The sequence below is a fragment of the Carcharhinus amblyrhynchos genome, chromosome 11 (assembly GCF_965287045.1).
Source record: "Carcharhinus amblyrhynchos chromosome 11, sCarAmb.v2.hapA, whole genome shotgun sequence".
Taxonomy (NCBI): Eukaryota; Metazoa; Chordata; class Chondrichthyes; order Carcharhiniformes; family Carcharhinidae; genus Carcharhinus; species Carcharhinus amblyrhynchos.
In genome coordinates, this window is record NC_137334.1 from 59339293 (window position 1) to 59350069 (window position 10777).

Here is a 10777-nt window from a genome sequence, read left to right on the forward strand (position 1 = left end):
CTGCCCCATTGCCTTTACCGCTCCTCTGCCTCTTCTCACTCCCCTGCCTTTATAGCTCCCCTCCTTCTACTCTTCCATTCCCCTATCTTTCCTATTCCCCTGCCCCCTCCCTCTCCTGCTCCTCCACTACTCGCTTACCTACCTCTTTTGCTCGCCATCATCTCCCCGCATCTCCCATCCCTCCCATTCCTCCTAGTAATGATCTGAACAGGAAATATGACATTAAAGGGAGAGTTATCAATGTGGCTGAGTAAGTTTGTAGCTGCAGAACTTCATTGGTGGAGAACTTTAGTGGTGAAGGAAGGGGCAGAAGCTAGACAGTTGGGAGTTTAAAATTGCTGTCGAAATAGAATTGCTAGAGGGATTTTCTTTCCACACAGACAACAAGCAGCAATAAGAGAGAACATATTGAATGATTTACCAGTAGAGTTTGACCAGTATTAATAAAAAATGTTATTGGCAATAATTGGATTTCTGTCCTTTGCAAAATTGACAATATCTTTCAGAAGGTATGATGGGGGATAATGTTTGTGAAGGGCTTCATGAAAAGAAAAGTGTGAAGACCATGATGCTCATCATTGTAAGATTCTGTGAAAAACAAGAATAACAACACATCAAATTTTATATTTATCTATGTTTCAGTAGCAGTTGTTTTTGTAAAATAGATTTCTTTCGAGGAACTAACAGTACATGGCTTTATTCATTCATATATAAACTCCTAAGCAAATGTGGGTGATGACTTAATTCCTCTAGGTTTTAATTGATAATCTCAAAGACATTTTCTAGTAAATATAATCTACACTCAAATATTTTATTCTTTTAAGATTTTTTGATTGTGTTAGTAAATAAATATTCTTGGGCAGTAATTAACCTGTACAATCTGGTGGTACTGTTTAACAGTAATACTCTGTACTTATACTCCACCGATGTATACTTAGAATTAGATTCTGTTATGTTCTTTCAGGTGCTATTGACGATAATTTATTTGTTACTATTTACCTTATTTTATAGAATAAAATCCAAGGAATGGTGTTTGATTTTGTAACCCAGCAAGTCTTTGATATCACCATCATGATTCTCATCTGCCTCAATATGGTTACCATGATGGTGGAGACAGATGATCAAAGTAAAGAAATGGATGACGTCTTATACTGGATCAACATGGTTTTCATTGTCCTTTTCACAAGCGAGTGTGTGCTTAAACTGATTGCACTCCGCTATTATTACTTTACAATAGGCTGGAATACTTTTGACTTTGTGGTGGTCATTCTTTCAATTGTAGGTAAGAACATTATTGGGTTTAGCAAACTCAAAACGATGATCCCTTCCAGTTTTTCTGTCACTGGGATTGAATGTACCGTTCTGCTATTTGACCAGTACCAGCAATTGAAGTTGTATGAAAAATGATGTAACATCAGTGTTGTTTGACAAAACTGAATAAAAGTTCAAAAATGCATTACATTTTACAAAACAAACAAGAATTTCAGTAATTATCACTGGTGTTAACTTTGTCGAGAATTATTGTATACAGCAATTATAGTAACATGGAAAACATTTGAGATATTAACACAAAATATTTACTTAAGTATTCAGTTGAAATCAACAGCAATTATTTCTAATAGTGTGGAGGCAGTGATATTTTGCTAGTGACCTGTTTCATTAATTAAATAACCCAGTACCATTGGGATGAATTTTTCCAGTCCCGCCAGCCACAAGAATTGTCACAGGCAGGATGGACAATTTGTTGGAACATTGGAAGGTCCGTTGACTTCAGATGGGAATTTCCAGTCTTGGGGCAGGCGGGAGCAGAAAATCCCATCCATTATTTGTTCAGTCCATGAAAAGATTCACAGTCCTGACATAAGGGCTTCACATTTATTGCTGCTGCTGTGGTATTTTAATTGTTGTAAATTTAAAATAGAAAGTATTTAATTAAAACAATTAAAAACCTAAATTTTTGTATTAATGCTTTAAAGATAGTTAGATGCATTGAAATTTGGCCCAAGGCAATAACATATCTTGGTTTTAACTTGATTGGAAATACTTTGCCCTTGGGGTTTGTAATATTATCTCAGTCCTTCGTCATGTTATGATTTTGAAATATATTTCAAATTACGAATGATCCTATCTGTTATTATATTAAAATATGCAAAGCTATGGTTAATGCATCCTTTTCTTTTCTTTGTTAGGTATGTTCCTTGCAGAAATCATTGAAAAATACTTTGTGTCACCAACATTATTTAGAGTTATCCGACTTGCCAGAATTGGTCGTATCCTACGTTTAATCAAGGGTGCCAAGGGAATCCGGACACTGCTGTTTGCTTTGATGATGTCTCTTCCTGCTTTGTTCAACATTGGTCTGTTGCTCTTCTTGGTCATGTTCATTTATGCCATTTTTGGGATGTCTAATTTTGCTTATGTGAGGAAAGAGTCTGGCATTGATGACATGTTCAATTTTGAAACTTTTGGAAACAGCATGATCTGCTTGTTTCAGATCACTACATCTGCTGGCTGGGATGGGTTGCTGGCTCCAATTCTGAACAGTGGGCCACCAGACTGTGACCCAACGAAAGATAATCCAGGCAGCCCTACAAAAGGAGACTGTGGTAACCCATCAGTTGCAATTTTGTTCTTTGTCAGTTACATCATAATATCTTTCTTGATTGTCATAAATATGTACATTGCTATCATTTTGGAAAATTTCAGTGTTGCTACAGAGGAAAGTGCTGAACCACTGAGTGAGGATGACTTTGAAATGTTTTATGAAGTCTGGGAAAAATTTGATTCAGATGCAACTCAATTTATGGAGTATGGTAGATTGCATGATTTTGCAGATGCCTTGGAACCACCTCTTCGTGTCGCAAAACCCAACAGAATACAACTTATAGCTATGGACTTGCCCATGGTTAGTGGAGATAGAATTCACTGTCTCGATATCTTGTTTGCATTTACAAAACGTGTGCTGGGTGAGGGTGGAGAAATGGATGCTCTTCGACAACAGATGGAAGAACGCTTTATGGCATCCAATCCATCCAAGATATCCTACGAGCCAATTACAACCACTCTACGACGTAAACAGGAACATGTTTCTGCAACTATAATTCAGAGAGCTTTCAGACGATATCTGATGAGGCGAACATTGAAACAAGCCTCTTTCATGTTCAAAGAGAAAGGTAAAACCAGTGAACTTTTACCTGGCAAAGAGGAAATGGTAATCGATAAGTTTAATGAAATCTCCACTACAGACAAAACTGATATGACTCCTTCTACCACATCACCACCATCCTATGACAGTGTAACAAAACCAGAGAAAGCCAGAGAGGAGAAAGAAAAAGAAGATAGAGGCAAAGATGTAAGGGAGTATAAAAAGTAAAATGCAAACAAATAAAACAAAATCTACTTGTATGACATTGTTTACAGCCTTTTAAGTGTGACTCAACTGTATAAACCAGATTCCATTTGGACATCTATGCCAAACTGATAATACATTGTGAGGTCAGTGCCTAACAAAGGCAATGATCCTCATCAGGAGACTGAGCCTCTGTACAGCAGGGGGAGTCAGCAACCTAGACGAGAGGTTACTGTTTCCACTACCAGTTGACACTGCTGAAGAGGAGAGTCAAAATGGCTACTAAGACTGTAGGGACGAGACAAAGGGACCAGAAAATTTTACATGTACGTGTGTCATTAAATGTGCAACAATAGTATCTTTTATCCCTGTATTTTGCATTCCAGTTACCACCGTTCCACCGTTTATACCAGGTCCATAACAATTCATGTTATTTTATAATTCATGTATATGTGACTATTTTTCTAAATGGGGACAGGCTTTATGTTTTTTTTGGGAGGGGGTTTTAAGCACTAATTTTAAGGTAAGATGATCACCCCACAAGTTTAGAAAAATGTGTTTAACATGTACAAAACGTTTTGCATGGAAGCATGCTGAACTCATTCATTGTGCATGAGAAATCATTAACTCACAAATCAAACAAGATGTTTTTTATCTATTTAGTGTTTCAGGGTGGCCCTGATGTCCAAGGTGCTTTACTATATGTGTTGTGTTATATTTGAACAGTTCTAATATGTGCCTGTTAGTTATTTATACCCCCTAAACTGAGAGTTGATGGGTATTTTTATGTGGAACACGACAAACAACTCTCAGCAGCTGCAATTTTAGTGGATGTTCTGGAGGCACAGTCATTATTTGTTCCTTTTATACTGCGATGGGTGGAGATACACAAAGAAACCCAGAGGGATCTGCCCAATAAAACACAATTGACCAAAATTGAACTTTACAAAAATTGCTCTGCTTTATCCTGCAGTATTGTTTAGCCATCTTCAGCTCTCAACAAGATCGACATTAAACATGACAAATAAATCCCTCTGTTGTGTAAATAGTTGCTTCACACTGTGGTGCATGTTTGAGCAAAAATGTAACAAAGGCATAGCATTCATTGCATCAAAAATGCACCACATTAAGTCTAGTTTGCAAGCTTTTGCCAGGTAATATGATGTGTTCTGTATCATTATACATAGTTCGGATGCTGTCACTGGTGCATGTTTATATTGCCTTTGCTGCTGTACACTGTTCCTTCCACTGTCCAGAAGTGTTTGAAAAATGGGAAGTCATAAGCCAGTGGTAAACTGAGAAATTGCTCAATAAGACCTCACTCCTCCTAGTTTGCATCTAAGAAGCTTTTTTCATTTGAATTTCCTGATTAATATGGATACTGTATGCTGTAAGATCTGACTCTACAGGATATGTTGCGAATTGCTTGAAATGCTCAAAATATGTGGTTGAATTTTCTAAGAAAAAATATAAATACTGTAAAAATTCATTTTATTTTACTTTTCAGCGTTTGTACATATAAAAAGCTGAGAATTACTTCAGGTCAGTACTACAGACACTTTTTTTTACGTTGATCCATTGCACTTTTTCATCAATGAACTTCCCAAAAAGAGAAACAAAAGGATAGCCAGTTTTAGTTTACCTTTTAATAAATGCACACATTTTTAGTACAACAAAGTTTAATTTGTGCAAAATTTGGGGACCATGATTCACTTCCTTCTGCAAAGTGATATCTAGAAAAAAAAGAGAAACATTATTCAGATCTCAAGCACTGCCTGCATTGAGGGTATCAAGGAAATCCTTATTGCTATAAAAATCCTTAATCCTTTATGGTGTCCATTTATATGGGCATTTTTGTCTTGTGAAATGATTCATGCTGCACTAGAACTGTTTGAAGTGGAAAATGGATCCACAGGTTTTTTTTTTCACAAGAACAAAGTCGATCTTCTTTAATCACACCCGGGTTATTTTGTGTTTTCTTACACAAAGAGAAGTTAGATGTAAAGTCCTTTTATTAAACCTATTTGACTTGTAGTGTATTAGTGAACTGCATGTAGGAAAATGCTAATATTACCGTCAATAATGGTAAGACTACATTACAGAAACAAGCTAACAGAATAAATAATTTTTTTTATTGTACGTAACGACTCTGACTCTGCGTGAATTTTTTTGTCTCAGTATGGCAGTTGTCTACTGTTTAGATTAAAATTGTCAACATTTCTGCCACATGTTCCACATTTCAGGTTAAGCACTGGAGAACTTATAAATTCCACTCCAACTTATTTTTATTTTTTGGTAGACAGTGTACTCATTTATAAAATCCTACATATGCAAAGTTTTCCTGGCCTTTTAGCTGATTAAGTCTTCCCCTGGTACAACTGTGCCACAACTCAGAATTGCTTATATTTTTAGTGGTGTATATGCAAATATCCCATTTACTTGGACAGATTTTTGGAGTTAACACTTCACACTTGAAGTGGCCTACTTATTCTTTCTTTCATCAGTGAGATGTCTAGAATACGCCAGAAAGTGGTAGTTTTAAGATTACTTTGTATATAATACATAAGCTGATATTTCTGTTGTATTATTCACAATCAGGCATAGAATTTATAAATACAGGGGTGTTATATCACTTAATTAGAGACTGGACCTACAACCAAAGTTGTACATCAGGGCCTTGTGGAAGTCCTGACACGTGTCCCTACGTTGTAATTGCCTGAGAAGATTAAACTTCCCAAGACGCTGTGTGAATATCTCCAATCCTGAGTTAGAATCGGAGAGATTGGACAGTTCTATGATACTTATCTGGAGACTTACCCAGGAAATGCTCGACACATTAAAATTGTTCCAACATTGGATAACGATGCAACTTTCCTCCCAGTCAGCCCAACTTGCATTATTACAACACCCCCCGCCACCACCACCACAATCAACCATCTGAGTACAACTGTAACTCAACTCCCTCCCCTGACCTGACCACACTGACCCCAACCTGGCTATCCTGACCAAAACATCTGACTATCTGATGAACTCCTGACCCTGACTGTTCTCTAATTGCCTGACTATTTTACTGACTAGCCAGCTACCTGCCTGACTCAACAATCCTCTCTTTTCCTTCCCCCACCGGGCCCATCTACCACCTCCCCCAACCTGACCACATCCTTGAGCCAACCAACTACTCTAAGCACCCAACTACACCCTGATCACATGACTATCCCCCATCCTAACCATCCAACTACCCCTACAACTTGACATTTCAGTTACCCTTCTGATCATGGAACTACCCTCCTGACTTGTTAACACCTTGATCTAATTACCACCAACCTACCCCCTTAGCTCATAATTACTCACCTCATACATCAACCCACTTACCCATCTCAACCACTTACCTACTTTACCCACCAAACCCGCTATCCACTTATCTATGACTCACATCCCCTTACCCATTTGCTTCACTCACATTCTTCCTACCACTTATTCTCCTACTCATCTCCTCATTCACTAACATTCAAATTTGATGTTTAAACTTGGCAGCTAGTGCCATACAAAGAGAGGCCCTATCTTGCCCTGAGTCCACTCCACTTCGACTGAGCTCCCCAAAGATTGCTGCTCTATGCATTTCTTTCAAAGCCAGGCTTGGAAGATTTTGGTAGAAATGCACAACAGCATTGAGTCAGAAGAATTTATGCAGTGACAATTTGAGGATCGTTGCCACTGCTCAGGTGAACGAGGGCAAGTTGCAAGGGATCAGATTGATCAGTGTTAGCAGCAGCTGTAAGTTATGTAACATTTGAGTAGGAGGCCCAGAGTAGCCAGAGTAAGTAGTCTCACAACACCAGATTAAAGTCCAACAGGTTTATTTGGTAGCACAAGCTTTTGGAATGCTGTTCCTTCATCAGGGAGTGTCTATCAGGCACTCACCTGATGAAGGGGCAGCCCTCCGAAAGCTTGTGCTACCAAATAAACCTGTTGGACTTTAACCTGATGCAGTGAGGCTACTTACTGTGCCTATCCCAGTCCAACGCCAGCAACTTTGGATCAGAGTAGCCAACACCAAGAACATAAGAACTAGAAGCAGGAATAGGCCATTTGGCCCCTCGAGCCTGCTCCACCATTCAATAAGATCATGGTTGATCTTTTCGTGGACTCAGCTCCACTTACCCGCTCGCTCACCATAACCCTTGATTACTTTACTGTTCAAAAATTTATTTATCCTTGCCTTAAAAATATTCAATGAGATAGCCTCAACTGCTTCACTGGGCAGGGAATTCCACAGATTCACAACACTTTGAAGAAATTCCTCCTCAACTCAGTCCTAAATCTGCTTCCCCTTATTTTGAGGCTATGCCCCATAGTTCTGGTTTCACCCACCAGTGGAAACAATTTTCCTGCTTCTACTCTATCTATTCCCTTCATAATATAAGTTTCTATAAGATCTCCCCTTATTCTTCTGAATTCCAATGACTATAGCCCCAGTCTACTCAGTCTCTCCTCAGCCAACCCTCTCAGCTCTGAAATCAACCATGTGAATCTCTTCTACACCCCCTCCAGTGCAAGTATATCCTTCCTCAAGTAAGGAGACCAAAACTGTACACAGTACTCCAGGTGTGGCTTCACCAGCGTCTTACACAGCTGCAACATAACCTCGCTGTTTTTAAACTCCATCCCTCCACCAATGAAGGACAAAATTCCATTTGACGTCTTAATTACCTGCTGCACCTGCAAACCAACGCCTTGAGATTCCTGCACAAGGACACCCAGTTCCCTCTGCACAGCAGCATGCTGCAATTTTTGGCCATTTAAATAATAGTTCATTTTGCTGTTATTCCTACCAAAATGGATGACCTCACATTTACCAACATTGTATTCTATCTGCCAGACCCTCGCCCACTCACTTAGATTATCTATATCCCTTTGCAGACTTCCAGTGTCCGCTGCACACTTTGCTCTTCCACCCACCTTAGTGTCATCTGTGAATTTTGACGTACTACACTTGATCCCCAACTCCAAATCATCTATGTAAATCGTAAACAATCATGGTCCCAACACTGATCCCTGAGGCACACCACTAGTCACTGATCGCCAACCAGAAAAACACCCATTTACCTCCAGAAGAAGGAGAGTCTTGATATAGTACTAGATTGAGGGGAGTCCTGAGATCTGTAAGGGGGGTGAGGACATTTACAAAGCAAGTGCTGGGTTAGTTCCTATGATATGTGATGAATGAAAAGAGAGGATCTTTCTTTTGAAAGCATGGAAGGCAGAAACAGAGACCCTGGAATCTCGACTATTAGTGGCATAGTGTCAGCTGGAAATACAGGGTGATAATAGGAATGTGGGTATAACAATGTTATAAATATTCAAATAACTATCTGGTATTGGCTCAGGTAATGAGTCCCCATGCAGATTCGGAAATTGTGTTGGAAGCTATACTCACTGGAATTCAGAAGAATGAGGTGAGATCTTATAGAAGGGAATAGGTAAGATAGAAGCAGGGAAGTTGTTTTCGCTGGCGGGTGAAACTAGAACTAGGGGTCATGGCCTCAAAATAAGGGGAAGCAGATTTAGAACTGAGTTGAGAAGGAATTTCTTCACACAAAGAGTTGTGAATTTGTGGAATTCCCTGCCCAGTAAAGTAGTTGAGACTACTTCATTCAATGTTGTTAAGACAAAGATAGATAAATTTTTGAACAGTAAAGGAATTAAGGGTTATGTTGAGCACGTGGGTAAGTGGAGTTGAGTCCATGAAAATATCAACCATGGTCTTATTGAATGGCAGAGCAGGCTCAAGGGACCAGATGGCCTACTCCTGCTCCTAGTTCTTATGTTCTGTATCCCATGGTATTAGCTCATGGTATTCAAGTCCTCCAAGGATCTACACTGGCCCTTTCCTCTATTTCATCTATACACAGCCCCTCCATGTTATCATCTGAAAATGTGTCAGGTTCCACATGTGCACTGACAACACCCAGTTCTACACCATCCTTTTTTTAACTCACTATCTCTGATCTGTCACACTGGTTACCTGACATTCAAAACTGGGTCCGCGGAAATATTTTCCAAATACGTTTTGTGAAAACCAAAGCCACTGTTTTTGGTCCCTGCCACAAACTCTTATGTTAAACGAGGCTGTTTCATACCTACAGCATACCCGGAATGGCCTGAAGTACTTAAGAATGGGACATCCACACCCTCAGCAGGAAGAAGTCGCAACCTTGAGAGGTGCCAGCTAATGTAACTCAATAATGGGCACTGCTGGGACTGCAAGTAGGCCCTGAGATGAAGACAATATGGAGAGATAAGTTATGGGAATTGGATGGGGTGGGATCATGGAGCCTCGGAGAGATGTAGGGGGTGGAGGTGGTGGGGTAGTCAGCGGGGGCGGGGGGGGGTGCGGGGGCAGTGGAATGAGTGGGTTTGGAGGGTTTTTTTTATGGCCAAGTGGACAGTGACAAAAGGTAGGGGAACATTTTGAGGGTGTGTCCGTGAGGCCTCCTCCCTGCCACCATCCTGCCCACACCAACCATAGCATAACACAGGCAGAGTAATATTCATGTTAATTAGTTTATTTAAAAACTCCATTGCCCATTAATTCTTTCCTTAAAAATGACTGGCAGGCAGGATGGCACTCACCTCAGCTCTGTGGAATGGGCTAGGTTGGGCAGCAATGTGGTGGACTAGTCACCTGGCATCTTTCATGTGCCCTCATGCTGAAACACACCTAACAGAAGGCTATAAAATCTAGGGCCTGATGTTCCTATTTTGCTTTTGCTCCTCATTTAGGAAATGTCAGTGGAATTCCACCTGATTTATGACTTGAGGGGGGGTGAATGATGCCCAAATTTGGTATCATTGATTTGCTTCAGATCAAACCAATTGAATTATCTTAGTGTTTGCACTACCAATTTCCCATCAGAATCTCCACAAGTTGCTACATGAATCAATTAATACTTGTCAATTATTATAGAGCATTTCAGTCAATAAAGTCATGAACTAACAATTATTTATTAAGCTGATAATGACAGTTCTCAGCAGCTGAACACTAAGCAGGAAAATAATTAGCATACTGTTACAACCAGGTGGAAGAGGTTCCCCTCTTTTCCCTCTTTATTTGAGGACAACAAGCCTTTGTGTTTGGAAAAGGATATACTCATCAATTTAGCAAGTGCTTAATTGTTTATGTGTTGTCATTATAAAAGAACCAATTGGACAGGTTTTCTTAATTTTGGCAAAGAAATAAGTTAGCTTCATTATATTTGAATAGATCTGAACAAAATAATAAACTATGCTCCAACTTTCACACACACGCACACAGATTACAGAGTGAGGAAGAATGATAGGTTACTTAAACTTAATCCATAAAAAGTAAAATATAGTCTGTTGTTTGGTACTCAGCAGTTTTCAGGCTGAATTTGGTTTCAGTGCTTC

General features: G+C 39.4%; 1 protein-coding gene across 7 annotated transcripts in view; it reads left to right on the plus strand.

The window, feature by feature from the left end:
• scn1laa (sodium channel, voltage-gated, type I-like, alpha) overlaps nt 1–5459 on the plus strand; it is a 187952-nt gene extending 182493 nt beyond the window's left edge. For all 7 annotated transcript variants that reach the window (XM_080199182.1, XM_080199176.1, XM_080199179.1 and 4 more), the window contains 2 exons: nt 1012–1282; nt 2190–5459. In XM_080199182.1, the coding sequence (XP_080055308.1) occupies nt 1012–1282; nt 2190–3373 (1455 nt within the window). In that variant the 3' untranslated portion in view covers nt 3374–5459. The remainder of the gene's footprint in view (nt 1–1011; nt 1283–2189) is intronic.
• Nucleotides 5460–10777: the final 5318 nt, after the last annotated feature.